Source organism: Protobothrops mucrosquamatus, unplaced genomic scaffold, assembly GCF_001527695.2.
Source record: "Protobothrops mucrosquamatus isolate PMUCROS unplaced genomic scaffold, P.Mucros_1.0 scaffold24, whole genome shotgun sequence".
Lineage (NCBI taxonomy): Eukaryota > Metazoa > Chordata > Lepidosauria > Squamata > Viperidae > Protobothrops > Protobothrops mucrosquamatus.
Window position 1 is genome coordinate 567828 of NW_015386409.1, and position 16306 is coordinate 584133.

Consider the following 16306-nt stretch of genomic DNA (forward strand, 5'->3'; position numbering starts at 1 on the left):
GGTTGCTGGGAGTACATCCGGTACCGTTCACTGCCCTTTTTTTTGCACCATGGGAGATGTTTCAACGCGGGAACAACTCAGTGTATGTATAATTTCACGCTCGTATCAAACGCGCATAAAGACTAAGTGTGCCACCGGTTATCAACATATTCGTGCCTGCGATGAATGATTCGTGATACAAAAGTGTGTAAAGGACACTTGCTTTCTCGAATGAGAATCGGCAATTATTGTATGCATTTGGGGGACTCATGTCAACACGTGCCTGCAGAACATAGATGGTGAAAATATAAAGATGCCACGCTTTTTTAATTTTAATTTTCCATTAAGCTGGACATTTCCCCCCCCCCTCCCAATGAAAAATCCTGAAATTGCCACTGGCAGATCCTTTGCTTTCAATGAGAGGGAGTTTCTTTGCACGTAAACATGTATAAATCCAGTGATTGTGATTTACAAAATATGGCTTTGGGTTTTTCTGTGAAGCCAGCATTGTCTTTCATGCAACAATTAAAACCATAGCTTTATCACTAAGCTTATGTATAAAACCAGCCAGTATGTTAGGTACTGAAGCTTTTTAAAAAAAAATCTTGTCAAGAGAAGGGGATACACTAATGAAATTTTGCTGAACTGCTGGTGCAAGAAGATTGCTCCTTTGGGGGAATTGAGCATGGGAAATGGTGATTCTGCTCTTCATAACTTTAAAAGGAAAATAACTTGTAGCCTTTCCCAATCTGGGAATGTTTTGGAATCACAACTTTCAGAAGTCCCAACCAATAGTTGGCCAAGTTGGTTGAGAATCATGGGAATACTAACACATCTGAAACGCAGGAAGTTGGGAATCTGAAGGCTAAGGATTATGGCATATTTACAGTAATTATATTTTTATCCCATTCAACCTCAGTAAGGCCAATACCGCATTCGCATACTTTATATCAGTATGCAATAATTATTCAATTCGCAACTGAAAAAGCTCCAGAGCATCTCTAATAAGATTATTAAAAATATCCTCCAAAATAATCCCTGCTTACACGTTTATCTGTCCAAAATAAATTACACACACATGAAGGGCATTAATGATCAGGCTAACAGGTCAGGAAGAGAAAGAGTTAAATGTAACCAATCTCAATAAAAGTGATGGACTGAGCCCCTTTTCTCCATCTTTTTCATTACAGTAGATTGTGCTTTTAAACAAAATGCTGTCCAAGTATGTTAAACCTGTTTCAGATTTAATGGGCCTGGTTTTCCTGTGGTGGGCAAATACAGATCTTTTGTGGATTGACAAGTGTACATGCCTTTGCGAACTACTTGGATACCAATCCCATGTGCTAGCAAGACTGGAAGCTTACTGGAACTTGAATTGTAAATGTTCAGCTGTGTGAATGGAGCTTTAGAATCAGAGGCAGAATTTTTTCATAATTCTTTTCTCTGTATGCTTCAATTCTGGCTAGACAGACTCTGAGATCACTGACTTCCGAATTGCCCTCTTTTTCACAGCCTCTGGGTGATTTTAGTGAATTTGCCACTTATTATGTTTTTTAGGGATGTGTTACTGCACCTAGTTTGATATGACACAAAGGTCTGAGAAGATGGAATAAACTGAGGGTTACCCTTGTTTGCTAGGGAGCAACCATCTTGGCCAATACCCAAGTCAATTTGCACTATTTGGCCAAATCATGCTTCCTCTTTTATTGTTACTGAAATACAAAAGATTAAAATAAAATCTGTGGAAGCCTGAAAGGGTCTAGGTCAAGGGTAGGCAACCTTAGCTCTTTTATGACTTGTGGACTTCAACTCCCAGAATTCTGGAAGTTGAAGTCCACGAGTCATAAAAGAGCCAAGGTTGCCTACCCCTGGTTTAGATCATCCAGCCCATGGTATGAGAAAGAATGGAAGTTTGTAGATGAGTTTTTAAAAAAAAAAACCTAAAGAAATGATGAAGCTGAAATTGCCCTATTTTGTTCCTGTTTCTGCCTCTAGTTTCCATTCCTGGATTCTAAAGGAATGGGATTGGGTTAATTCCAGATTAACTCTCCTTGTTCTGGTGACATGGGCACCCAGAGTTCCAGTGAGTTAACCTGTTACAACCTCAGGCTAAAAACTGTTTAAGTTATTCCATTGTGTTTTCAGTTTGACTCAAAGTTTGGACTTACGTGACATGTTTTATATAAAACTGAGTATATGTGACCAAATGTGGCTGACATTTTTATTTTTAAAAGTCACGTTTATCTTTTCCCACCTGCCCCTTCAATCAGAATTGTAAATGTTTGATCTAAAGTTACTTACTGTAGTAATTTGTGTGTTGATTTATGGAAACAAAGTGCAATTTTTTCCCCCCTAGATCTTAAGATGGAGAGCAACAGCAAGCATTGCTTGGTCTGTGCTGTTGCTTCCTCTGTGTGTGGCAGTGTTCATCATCATTAGCAGTATTGATCTCTTCCATCCTGTTCAGTGGATCACAAGTATGTACAAAATGTATCCAAGGTTGGATAACCATGCTATATAGAATAATGCTGCTGCATAGTACTGTGTTGTATTTTAATTATGTTGCTTTGTACTTATTATGTTGATAACTCTTAGGCAGCGTTTCAGAGTGATTGCCATATCTCTGAACATGATTTACGATAACCTCTGGTTAATAAAAAAAAAGCCATCTGACAAAATCTTGTCAACTTAGAAAAACTGCCAGAATAATTTAGTTGCCTTTTGCCAGCTCTTAGCTTTTACTAAAATTAGATAAAACTAAGATTCGGGGAAAGGCAGCTAAAATTTTCTCCTGCATGCATGCATTGTACATGCAGCCATGGACACTGAGATGAGAACTAGAGACTGTGGAGTCTCTGGTGCTCTCTCAGCTTGGTTGTCTTCTTATAGACATTTCATTATCCAACTAGGTAATATCTTTAGGGTAGGGGTTGGCAACCTTGGCTCTTTTATGACTCGTGGACTTCTCAGGAATTCTGGGAGTTGAAGTCCACGAGTCATAAAAGAGCCAAGGTTGCCTACCCCTGCTTTAGGGCATTGTTCAGACTTATAGGCCCTAAACTGTTATTCCAGTTATAGCTTCTCTATAGTCCTTTCTCAAAAAGAATTTACTTTTTCTGTTCCAGATTCTTTCAATGATTTGTATACGTCCTATGTGATCTTTTGCATACTACTGCTGTCTGTGGTGATACTGGTAATAAATGTCTTCAATGTTCAGTTTCACGCAGGTGGGTACTGAAAGCCATATCGTATAAGAGGCGCAGCCTGGCCCCGATTAGCGTCTTAAACATCTCCTTACTTTTATGAGTCATTTTGCCATCTCTTTTATTCTGTAATCCAAAGAGAGATTGCGTTATTCTCCTAATTGTTCCTTGAGTCACCAGCATCTAAGAATTCTCATGAATCTGGCCCTTATTATTGAAAAACTTCTCTGAAGGTGCTTTGATGAGCAGGATGGCTCAAAGGTCTACCTTTCATATTAAGAGCTATCTAATATTAAAGTAAATGGTGGCGGCTGGAATGCCATAGTTTGGAACATGGTGCCATATGAGGGGAACCTAAGGGAGTGGTTTAAGGAGGAGATGGTTAATGTTGTTTTCTTCACTTTTCAGTTGTGCCTTCTATTCACTGCTCCCGATTAGCCCTAATAAGCAAGATTATCCACCCGCAGCAGGTGATCCATTCAATTGCCCATGCTGTGATGGGGATGCTGGTGGCTTGGTGTGCTGCAGTTATGACTAAGGGGAAGTTCCTCTTTTTGTCCATGCCCTGCACAGCTACAACTACAGAAAGGTATAATCCTGAAGCTTTCCATTTATACATAAAATGAATAAAAATAGCATTATCAAACATTTTATAATAGGCCTGTTTACACACTATGGCTTGTCCAGGGATCTTCTCCGGTCAGATCTTTGCATGCCAGCAACAAACAAGCCATAGTGGATGGCATAGTACGCTGGTGGGTATGTTTATAATCTTTCCCCATGGCAAAGAGAGAAAGCAGATTTTGGGTTTGCACTTTATGTTTTTTGCCTTAATGACTTAGTTATTCATGTATGTTGTACAAACAAGGCCAATAGTGATCTTTGTCTCCCTCCCCCCCCAATTCCAAGTGTAAAAATCATGCAAAGAATAAAAGACTTGTTCAGACCAATTGCTTCTTTAGGGTTAAATCTTTATAAAAAAAATTATTGGCAGCAGTAAGTGGAAATATTTTCTTTGTGCTACTTTTGAGTAGAAGCCACATTGAGGCTTCCTGCTTCTGAGACATTAATCATTGCAAACCCCCCCCCCCCCTATTTTCACTGTGTTGTTAGTTGCGAAGTCGTGTCCGACCCATTGCGACCCCATGGACAATGTTCCTCCAGGCCTTCCTGTCCTCTACCATCTTCTGGAGTCCATTTAAGCTCATCCCTACTGCTTCAGTGACTCTATCCAGCCACCTCATTCTCTGTTGTCCCCTTCTTCTATTGCCCTCAATCTTTCCCAGCATTAGGCTCTTCTCCAGTAAGTCCTTCCTTCTCATTAAGTGGCCAAAGTACTTGAGTTTCAATTTCAGGATCTGGCCTTCCAAAGAGCAGTCAGGGTTGATCTCCTCTAGGACTGACCGGTTTGATCGCCTTGCAGTCCAGGGGACTCGCAGGAGTCTTTTCCAGCACCATAGTTCAAAGGCCTCAATTATTTTGCGCTCAGCTTTTCTTATTGTCCAACTTTCACAGCCGTACATTGCAACTGGGAAAACCATGGCCTTGACTATAGATACTTTTGTTGGCAGGGTGATGTCTCTGCTTTTTAGTATGCTGTCTAGATTTGCCATAGCTTTCCTCCCCAGGAGCTGTAACATTTGTACATCTCTGTGACCTAGCACTAAGACACCTGTGCTGCGGGAGAGAACTCATGTGCAATTTTGCTGTTTTGTTTTCAAAATAAGGGGAATTAGTTTACAAAAAAGAGAATTCCTACCCTTTCAAAAATACCAAATGATTGTATGTTTAAATCAGCCTTTTCCAATCTCATGATCTCCAGATGTTTTTGAATTTTATCAAATGAAAATTTCTAATAGTTCTGATCTCGGCATATCTGGAAGTTCATAACCATTCATGTAGATCTTTAAGAAGTACTTAAAAAAGACTGTTTTGCTCTGGCAAATCAAAGCTTTTTTGTTAGAAATAGGCATATTCTTATTGATCAAACTCTTTTCTCACCTTCTATTTATCACAAGTGTCTATAAGATGAAGTTGGGAAAAAATAGTGCTTCCATTGCTCCAAGTATTGATTAGAAAGATTCTTAACCATGTTATTTTTAAAAGTGTTTCCCATTTTTTCAAAAATCAGATGCTATATTTTTGAAGTGAAACAAAAAATAGTGTTCTGTGTGACTGCATGCACCAGTAAATTAAAAGTAATGTTTTGCTACAGTGCTGCTGATGCTACCCCTCGCACGTGCCTGAATGAATATCATCTCTTCATTTTGCTCCTTGGAGCTTTTATGGGTTATAGTTACAGTCTCCGATATCTTATCCACAATTTGAACTACCTCCCATTTCCTGCCATACAAGTAAGTGCATAAAATATAAGTGTATGAAGACAGACCTTACATCTGATCTGCAGTGGTGGCTAGGATATGCCCAGCAAAGGAGCTTTCCTCCCTGCAATATTCACACATTAAGCTAAGCCAATGCAGGCTTGGGATTAGCATGACGGATAAACCCTTCCACTGAGGTTTTAAGCACCTATAAAAAGTATATCGATGTGTAGTTGCAATGCATAAAATGCAGTGGTGGCGAACCTATGCCACGGGTGCCAGAGGCAGCACTCAGAGCCCTCTCTGTGGGCACGCGTGCCGTCGCCCCAGTCCTAGGCCTTCACCTGGGTTTTATAAAACCTTTTCGCTTTAGACCTCCACTGCTGTGTGCAAAAAAAAAAAAAAAAGGTTCAATCAATCAGTCAATTTCAACTTCTCGCGGGGAAAAAAAAGATCTTGCAAAGTTGGAATTGATTGATTGAACTTTTTAGTCCCACCCAGTCTGCCGTTACCACCGCAGCCACGCCCACCCAATGGGCCACACACCCCCAATTTGCCACTCCCAGCCAATGGGCCACACCCACTCGGCACCCGATGATGCATAAGTGGGTTTTGGGTTGCAGTTTGGGCACTCGGTCTCTAAAAGGTTCGCCATCACTGAATTAGAGTCTTACCCCTAGCTAATAAATACTTTACTGAATTAAAGTAGGGGAAAAAAATAAAACTTTAACCTCAAACTTTATCGAGCAAGCTCCTGTAATGTGGCAGGATTGGAAGATTGTCCAATTTAAAGCATGAGAAAGTCTTCACAGTCAATATGATATTCCATTCAAAAATATGTGTATATAATTTTTTCAGCAGTACAAGTATCTGCGCTTCAGAAGATCTCTTCCACTACTGGCAAAACATAGTTGTGTGGAGTCATTTTATATGGTTAGGAACTTCTGTGCTGTTTATTACTTCTTTGGTAAGAGTTCCCTCTCTATCCCTTCCTTTCCTGTTCTGCAAAATGATAGAAAGAGGTGAGGCACTGAGGTTGGTTTTAAGGCACTTTTGATTATTTGGTCGTGGGATCAATGGAAAAGGAGTTATTGCAGCTGTTCCTTTACTTTTTTTCTGCAGATCCATATGGGCAATATAAATGTGGGAGGAGCCTATTTATTGCATTTACTGTATATGCTGCCCTCTTTCAGAAGCTCATAACACTCCCTCCAATTGTTCCTCCACAGTAACCCTGTGAAATAAGATGGATGAGAGAGTGATTGATTCTACTAATGACTGAGAAAGGACTTGAACCCAGTTCTCCCAAGTCTGTGCCTGATTACCTTGACTGTTATATCATTCTGGCTCCCTAGAAAAATTGGCCATTTGGAGAAATATAACAAGATTGTTCTCTGTGTTATTATTTATGCCAAGTATAGCAGCTAGTTTTCGGCAGAACTCAACCAGATGAGGTCCAGTACTGTGATTTCATAAGTCCAAGTTAGTAGAGCATAGAAAAACATGTTTTGCTACAAGATGCAAAAAAACATTTTTAGTGTGTTGTGAGTAACATAAGAGCTTTGTATAAACTGGTCTGAAGCCACTCAAAAGACCAGGATTGCTCTACCCTCCCCTCCATACTGGTACTTCTGTGTTTGTTTTGATAGCATTGGTAGTTCCCTTAAGGTGTCACAGAAACAAGATACGTCTTTCTCCGTAGGGTTCAAATTCAGCTCTCTACACCTGGAGTAGTCTATACATATAAGAAGATACTGGGTTGTGATCTTGATATAATCAGACTTTGAAATCAGTGGAACAAGTTTATCATAACCAATCACGCCCTGTAGATAGTGCTCAGATTCTTCTAATTAAATTTGGATCCAAACCAGTATATTAAAAAAAACCAAAACTGTATTGAAATATAATTTTTGCTGAAATTTCTGCATAATTTACCAAAGCAATATATGCCTGTGATGTTATCCGTTGATTGTCCTATTTATGATTTCTCAGGTTACATTCCAAGGACATGGATAATGACCACAATGAACATTCGGCCTGATAGGTTAGTAACTATAACATAGTACCTTATGTTGAATTGTATCTTGCCTTCTGTAAAGAATTAAAAAGTAAAATAAGTGATTAAGATCACAAGTTGTGATGAAATGTAGGATAAAGTTTGCTTTTTAAGTATGTTTTATTGGTGAGGGTTTAGTGCTTCCAAGAAGGGATTATATTCTAAGAATGTATCTCTAAGCTGAAAAAATACTGTACAATGGTTTCAAGGACCATACATTTGCATGTGACAGCATGACCTAGTAGAGCTATAAACTAATTTTGTAAAACATTTGTTTGATAACTTTAATAAGTAAATAGCTTAAAAGATTTTCTTAAAAAACAGCATATACATATTCTAAAATATTGGGGATGATATCAACACAATAAAAATATCATCAGCAAAACTTACTCAAAACACATCTTTGAATATTCAATTTTCCCCCACTTATCTAATATACATAACTTACATTAATTCTCAACAATGATTGCAATGAAGCTTGCTCACTATAGTCATAAGTCATGATAGTCGTAAAGCAGATCGCTCATGTGACCAACCTGATTTTATAATGGCAGTCATTAAACAAACACCACAGTTCTTAAGTGAACCAATTGTTTGCTATTGGCTGGTTTTGCAGAAAATTGGAAGTAAATGCCAGTTTTCAGGTTAAAAAAAATATCATAAAATTCATTCATTTGACTGTTAGAACTGCAAAGGGTCATATAGGTAGGCAGGTTGCCAAATGGCCAAAATTCAGTCATGTGACCAGGGGAGGATGGCCCTCAGAACTTTGGAACTGGGATTATAAACTCCCTTGGGGAGGTCTAATTTTGAATGGTTGCTAAGCAACCAGTTGTAAGACAAGGATTAGCTATACTGTGTTTAGGGCTCAAAAAGTTGTGCTTTTGATAAATTGCTTGTGTGTTCATGTCACACAAATAAAATTGTAGGAAGGAAATATACTGTTTATTTGTTTATTTGTCTTTCAGCAATCTTCCTCTTCTAGACACAGTGGCTGGTCTCCTGGATTTGTCTCTTCTGTATCATAGCTGGTTATGTGGTCTGTTTCTACTCATGACTTGGTACATCGCATGGCTTCTCTTCAGAATTTTTTCAACCGAGGTGGGTGCCACAGGCCCCAAAACACACTGTCCCTGCTCTCAAAGCAGCTTTCATTTAAAAAACAAACAAACCATTGTTTAATACGTTTGTTATAATAAAGTCAACATCATTGCATTATTGGACAACTAACTTTCGCATCAGCCTGTTCATTTTGCTACTTTGACGAGCTTGCAAATGAGCATTACTCCTTAAATAATATCAATAAAAGATGGGTTCTTATTTTTGCTTCAGCCGCAGCATGTGTGTTCTGTTTTCAGGCACATCACTTTCCAGTCCAGCCAACCTTTGCAGAAGAAGCAGACCAGTGTTTACCTAAAATCTTAAACAACAACCCTCCACCCCTTTTAAAGGTATGGCTCTTGTATGCGGAGGGTGCCAGTCGGTATGATCATGTGTGTGATTATAATGGAAATAATACAAGGAGAATTTGGCAACAAAACCTAGTTTTTATTATTGGTTGGCGTGCCAAAATCACAAGTTAGCTGTAGTTACTTACAGAAACTAGATTGGCACCTTTTGTCAAAGCCAAGCAAGCTACACTGTGTCTTAATTCAATTTGTGAATTGTGAATCCAGCCCAATTTTCTGATTGCTCTTTTTAAAGAAACTTTGTATGATTATGGTTCAACTCTGGAAATTAGAAAGCAAATTAAGCCAGCTTAGCACTATTTCTAAAACAATTTTCTCTGTAGTTTTTAGCTTTACAGGACCTGATGTTTCTTTCTCAATATTCTTCTATGCGTCGTCAAGCGGTCTTTAGCCTCAGCCAACCAGGTACTTGAAAAATTACTGATGTTTTATTAAATGAAAAGGGAAGTAATACAAAGTGAGAAATAAAGTGATTTCATTTGAGGAGAGTTTTGTTTGTATTTGATATTTTGGATGTGAGCATGTCATGATTTCACTTTTTTAATATGAATATTTATTTATAAAATTTACTTATACTTTACATGCACAGATTTTTATACCACCACATATTTCTGGGAATTCAAAGTGATTTACTGTCGGAAGAAAAAGGGGCAAGAAAATATCTTAAGACTTAAAAAGAAAATTATTAGTACTTTTTGCCCATAGGTGAATGTAAAAAGGTATAAAATAGAACATGGCAACTAGAATAATTACTCACCTTGCATATTTTTCCTAAATTGTTGTTGGTCAATAAACTGATATGTAATATGTTGGGATATCACTGCTGACACTCCAGTATGTATAGGCTTGGTTGTGATAACTAACAATTTAGCAAGAATAGAATCCTGATTAAAAGTTTATATTGTGTGGAGATGTAAATTGTGTATTTCACACATTACTTCATTAAACTTGCTTTGATTGTATACTGTTTATTAGATTAGAAAACTGTGTCTCACATTATTGATTGATGCTCTTGCAACAAATGATTATTTAGTATTACTAAAACATGTTTTTGTTACATAAGTGGTTTCCTTTCTGCTCTAAATCTGTTTCATAAAATTTCATAAAAGTTGAAAAGACTATTTAGGTTATTGCGATAGTCGCTCATTGGCATTCTGTGTATCTCTGACAGGTGGACATCCATACAACTGGACTTCAATTTGCGGGGAGTGTTTGAACCTTCTAAGTGAACTGACACAAAAGCTGATAATCCAGCAAGAGATTGCAGCTGCAAATGGAAGAATGAAACAGCCATCCCCAGGAGACTTGACACAGTCCTTCAGTTCTCCAGGTAATGGACAATGTTAATCCAAAGGCTACCAAATCTGAGTTGCCAAGATCTAGATGATTGCTAAGTGGCAGCAAAGAGATAGAGAAAACTCTACCTCTTTGCTGTCATCTAGTGGTCATTTGGATTTGCACAATCAAAATGTGGTAGCCTTAGCCATGCATTTTTGAGCCTTTAAATCACACCATTAGGAAAAGAGTAGGCTAGCATACTAAGGTAGCATGCTTAGCCGTGATGGCGCAGTGGTTAGAATGCAGTATTGCAGGCTAATGCTGCATTCCCACTGCCAGGAGTTCAATCCTGACTGGCTCAAAGTTGACTCAGCCTTCCATCCTTTCGAGGTATGTAAAATGAGGACCCAGATCACTGGGGGCAATATGCTGACTCTATAAACCGCTTAGAGAGGGCTGTAAAGCGGTACATAAGTCTAAGTGTTATTGCTCTGGCTATTGCAAGCATTCATGAAAGTGAGGAAAAGGCTAGGGTGTGTTTCTATTTCATTGGCATTTTAACTTTTTTTGTCTAATTATAAGCAACATGCTAATGAACTGCTTCAAATTTTATTTCTTGGCATAGTTTCATTGGCATTTTCCCACAATTATGTCACGCCACCCCACCCCCACCCCTAGCAATCACCTGACAACTGGCTAACATGAATGACTGGTTGCACCCCATAGTCACATGACCACAATTTGTGAGTTTTTTTGCCAGTTTCTGGCAAAACTACCCATTCAGGAGAATGGGTTTGTATCTACAAACACACAATTTGTTTAACACCATAAAAACAATTGTAAAATCAGGTCTGGTCATATGGTACCTCAGCCTATGACCATCATGACTTTCCAGTCCCAATTTTGGTTGTAAGTTGAGGACTCCCTGTACCCAACTATATCATTGTGGCAATTTACATAATTTGTGTGGTGACATTTTTGCACAAATTATTCAAATTATGTCATTTGTATGGACTTATTTCATTTTTTTTACCTCACTTGTGTAATGACATTACAAAATCGATGTACACTGCTGTAGTGTACATTGGATTTATTCAGCCACTGTTATCAAGGATAACAATGACAAGTGTGAATAAAGGACCTCAGAAGAATGGATCTTTAATTTGATTCCCACATGCAGACAACCTGTAGCTAGCAGTCCACATATGGCTCTTCAGCATCTAATTTGCAGTTCAGAGATTGCATTGCTGACATTTATAAGCAAGTGGACCAATTTCAGTTATTCTATGTTTTAGTTTTTATGGACTCCCCCCCTCAAATCTGAAAATTCAATACTCTTGAAAGGCAAGCTACTCCCATTCTTCTTAAGTGCCCACAATAGTTCCAAATCAGCTCAAAAGAAATATTTGGGACTGCCTTTTTAGATTTGGGGGATTAAAGTAGAAATGGGGGTAGTTTCACATTCTCATTTCTACTTTCAAAACCCTGAAATAAATGTGTGTCTTCCTTCTAGTAACATTATAAGATAATCTTCAAAGATCTCAAGAAGACTGAATGGCTCCTAGCTACTCTGATCTTTTGAATCCTGTTCTATAGAATTTCTACTCTGCACCCTCAATGTAATATCTACATTCCCGGCCATTATTCATGATAAAAAGAAACAAAATACTCTCCAGGTGTAACTTGGAGATTTATTATTGGATTTACATCTTTCCATAAGTCTTGGCTTGTCCTAACCATGGCTTGTTGAAGAAGCCCAAATTAAGCTACAAATTATCATGATTTATAAACCACAGCGGCTGTGTTCAGACAACGTGCTAGCTAAGCCCACCACAACATATTTAGTCGCTCTCCCATTTTCTGTCTTTGTAAATGTCCTTACTGCAGTGCCATTTAATAATAATCACTCCAGCTGCTATATAACGTCATATGCATGTACATGGTCTATTTAAATTACTTCCACAATCTGTTTCAAGAGGTGAATCCAGAAATGCCAAGGATCTGATAGTAGTAATATGCTTCTTAAAAAATTCATTTGTTTCATCAAGCTCATTCTGAGAAGAGTGATATTTTAATATCTATTTCAGTGGTGGCGAACCTATGGCACGCGTGCCAGAGGCAGCACTCAGAGCCCTCTCTGTAGGCACTTCTCTGAATTGCTGGTGGCGGGCTGCGGAGCCCCAGAGTGCGCCGGTTGAGGGGCCGGGAGACTATGGCTGCTGACGGACACTGTCGGCCCCCATGCGCTCGCTGGCCTCTGTGTGCGGGGGCCGATGGTGTTAAGCAGCAGCTGCCCTGGCCCCTGCCTTGCCTTGCCCTGAGATAATGGCACCCCCACCCTGCCTCGCCTCACCCCGCAGGACGAGCCTCCTACCCACCACCCCACCTGCCAGAGCCCCTGGATCTCCCCCAATCCTACCCGGCCCCCACAGGCGTCCCTCCCCACAAGCAACATCGAGGTGACCACGTCCACCTTGGCCACACCCACCCAATCTTCCATGACCACCACAGCCACGCCCACCCAGTGGGCCACGCCCACCTGGCACCCGACAATAAATAAGTGGGTTTTGGGTTGCAGTTTGGGCACTCGGTCTCTAAAAGGTTCGCCATCCCTGATCTATTTAGTACAGTCACTTCAGGGCTCAGCAGTGTTGCTTTTCTTAGTGGAAATTGTATTGGTAATTTTCTTTTGTGTTTCATACAAGTACAAAACGAATTGACTCGGTTTTTCGCTGCACCTGAGTTAGCAGCTGCCACTTACTTGTTGGTGCAAGGCATCCTGAATGTAGCTTTTTAAAATATGATTCCTTGCTTGGAGCAGCTCCTGAAGGAAGCTCATTTCAGACGCCAAGGACCGGCATATTTCCTCGAGCCCACATGCATTCCCTGGTTAAATCGTCTCTGTTGCCCTTAAAAACATCACCTGCATCTGACCTTGGAAGCAATTTAGGATCACCTTTTAATACCTCCCTTTTGGGTCATAAGCCTGGACTGTTGGAGTTAAACTCTCCTTGGCATGGATCTGTCCAAAGTCCCCATATTATGAGAAGAGGACCAAAACTATGGACATCAAGTTCAGGTAGGAAATATTATTCTGTCAACTTTGATCTTGGTAGACCAGTAAGATAATTATTAAGGAACTTTTTTTTTAAAGAAATAACTTTTTTAAAAAAAATGGGATGGATTTTTCTTGCAGATCTGCAATTGACAGGCTATCCTGATGAACCTCGCCCAGTGTTGGTGGTTGCAAAAGATGCTAAGGAAACAGCACAGCCAGGTTCTTTCTATATATGGTTGCAGAACAAGAAAGAGCAGGTATTGCCACAAATTGCCATTTGTCTGCACAGTATTTTTTTTCTTTACTGGTAGTCCTCGGTGACCTTCTGCTGGCTTCCCCATTGACTTTGCTTGTCGAAAACCAGCAGTGAAGATCACAAATGTTGATAATGTGACCACTTATGCTGCAATGTTGTATTTTCAAGCCAATCACTGAGTGCCCAGATTGTGATGATTGTGGAGATGCTATTATTGCTGGAACTTCAAGGACTGATCATAAGTACCATTGTTCAGTGTTGTTATAAGTTCAAACAGTTGCTGAATGAGTGGTTGTAGGCAGGTCTACCTATATAGTGCATTTCTTCTTTTTTTTTAACATAAGGGTTAATTCCAATAATTTTAAGAATGGAGTATATTTATAGCTCAGGGTCAAGCAGACTGGTGCCTCCAGATACCCAGATGCCTCTCTTAGTGATCATAAAGCTCCTTGTTCTGACTGACAAGGATTTTAATTAAACGTGGCCATGTTGCAGAACACAACTGATAGCATCATATTTATATGCAGGTCCAGCTGGGATGTTAGAGAGAGTCCCAGGGAGCTAGTTTATGTTTTGATAAAAATATATTGTTTAATTGACAGTGTCCCTCAGGCCACCAATTTTGAGAATAGGCAATGATTTTATATACTAAGGGTGAAGGTTCATTCTCTGAGCCTGTGGGTTGGTTTCTGAACGTTTCATTGCCAGGCTAGGTAACATCTTCAGTGGGGTTTAGGGCAGGGGTCCCTAACCTCGGTCCGTGGACCGGTACTGGTCCGCAGCATGCCAGAAACCGGGCCACACAAATAAGCGAAGCGCCATCTGCGGGATACAGGCAGCACATGAAACCACACACACCCCCGGTCCGCAGAAAAACCTCTCTCCATGGAACTGGTCCCTGGTGCCCAAAAGGTTGGGGGCCTCTGGTTTAAGGGATGTCAGTGTCCGTGTCCTTCTGTTTATTAGGCCTTTGTATGGTCAATAATTCTTGTGATGGGTCAGGTGTGGGTGTGTCAAGTGAGGGTCTTGTAATGGGCCTTGTGATGGGTCAGGTGTGAGTCACCAGTATGAGTCTTGTGATGGGTCTTGTGATGGAGAGGTTACATCAGGTGAGGGTCATTGGGAGGTGAAGTGCTGGTTTGGGGGAGCTTCCGTGGGTTGGTTGAGGGTCGGTGCTGTCTCTGGTTGGCTGTGTGGTTGATTTGGATTCTGAGGGATTCGTAGGCTGGTTGTAGGTCAATGTGTCTGTTGATGGAATTGCTTGTGGAGTGCCAGGCTTTGATGAATTCACGAGATGGCGGGTGGCAGCGTGGCCAATGATTTTGGTATTGCTCCAATCGAACTGGTACTGTTTGGTGTAAGTGTGGGTAGAGATTAAGGATTTGGGATCATGGCGTTTGTGGATCCTGGTTTTTAATTGACTTTTTAAATATACTTTTATATGCTCCTATAATTCCAGTTGTGCTTCCTGTTGTCCACTCCAGTATAGATAGTCCTTAACTTCTGACCACAACTAAGCCCAAAATTCCTGTTGCTATGTGAGACATTTGTTAAGTGGGTTTTTTGCTCCATTTTACGACCTTTCTTGCTACAGTTGTTAAGTGAATAACTTCAGTTAAGTTACTAACATGGTTTGGTTTTTCCATTGACTTTGCTTGTCAGAAGGTTATAAAAGGTGATTAGATGACCGCGGGACACTGCAACCAACATAAATATGAACCAGTTGCCAAGCATCTGAATTTTGATCACGTGACCCTGGGGATGCTGCAGTGCTCCAAAGTGTGAAAAAAGGTCATAAGTCACTTTTTTCAGTGCCGTTGTAACTTTGAATGGTCACTAAATGAACTGTTGTAAATCAAGGATTACCTGTACAGCAGAAAAACTTTGGTTAAATCTTACAACTGGAATTATATATTATTCTGAACTACTTCATCTGTTCTTTAACGCTTCATAGATTTCTTTTTCTTCCAGATCAAAAATTTCCTGTCAAAACGAGTCCTGATAATGTATTTTTTCAACAAGGTAAGACTGTGTGTGTAACTCAGTGATGGGCCTTGTTTGGATGGCAAGTATTCTTACTAATGTTTTCTTTAATCCTTAAACTAGAATTTTGTACAGTGATTTTTGAAATGGTACTTTGGAAACTCACATTTTAATTACCGATTTAAATTTTAACAATTGTTTTAACTTATCAGTACTTGGTTTGCAAAGAAATGAGAAATAATCAGTTGAATATTGAAACTATTAATTAACACATTAAGTAGAACTCTTGATGATTAAATTTGTATTAGTATTAGTAATACGACTAATTTCGTTGATTAATTTGCAAAACATTTTACTCTTCAGCACCCTGAAGCATCAATCCAAGCATTGTTTTCAGATACCCAAATGCATATTTGGGCTTTGGAAGGTAAATAATCTCTTCATTTTTTAAAAAAGCTTTTTTTCATTGTTCAGTTTCAGTTTATTGTATTTATATCCCGCCCTTCTCCTGGTGGACTCAGGGCGGCTTACAGCCAGTTAAAAAACAAAGCAATTGATACAAATATACAAAATTTAAAATAAATTAAAAGATATATTTAAATAGGCCTTTTCTTATTTTTAAAAGTTGATTAAAATCCAATTTAAAATATCCCTAGGCCAGTCCTGCCAGCTGAAACAGCCATGTCTTGAGGGCGCGGCGGAA

At 39.5% G+C, this 16306-nt stretch overlaps 1 protein-coding gene across 1 annotated transcript in view; it reads left to right on the top strand.

The window, feature by feature from the left end:
• Window positions 1-20: 20 nt before the first annotated feature.
• The window catches only part of NDC1 (NDC1 transmembrane nucleoporin), a 23356-nt gene continuing 7070 nt past the window's right edge, over window positions 21-16306 (top strand). Inside the window, exons 1-15 of the mRNA XM_015810883.1 lie at window positions 21-82; window positions 2336-2456; window positions 3105-3206; window positions 3591-3771; window positions 5398-5536; window positions 6362-6470; window positions 7496-7547; window positions 8528-8660; window positions 8918-9010; window positions 9352-9433; window positions 10200-10358; window positions 13128-13385; window positions 13503-13621; window positions 15592-15642; window positions 15967-16030. Coding sequence (XP_015666369.1) covers window positions 50-82; window positions 2336-2456; window positions 3105-3206; window positions 3591-3771; window positions 5398-5536; window positions 6362-6470; window positions 7496-7547; window positions 8528-8660; window positions 8918-9010; window positions 9352-9433; window positions 10200-10358; window positions 13128-13385; window positions 13503-13621; window positions 15592-15642; window positions 15967-16030 — 1696 coding nt within the window. The 5' untranslated portion in view covers window positions 21-49. The remainder of the gene's footprint in view (window positions 83-2335; window positions 2457-3104; window positions 3207-3590; window positions 3772-5397; window positions 5537-6361; window positions 6471-7495; window positions 7548-8527; window positions 8661-8917; window positions 9011-9351; window positions 9434-10199; window positions 10359-13127; window positions 13386-13502; window positions 13622-15591; window positions 15643-15966; window positions 16031-16306) is intronic.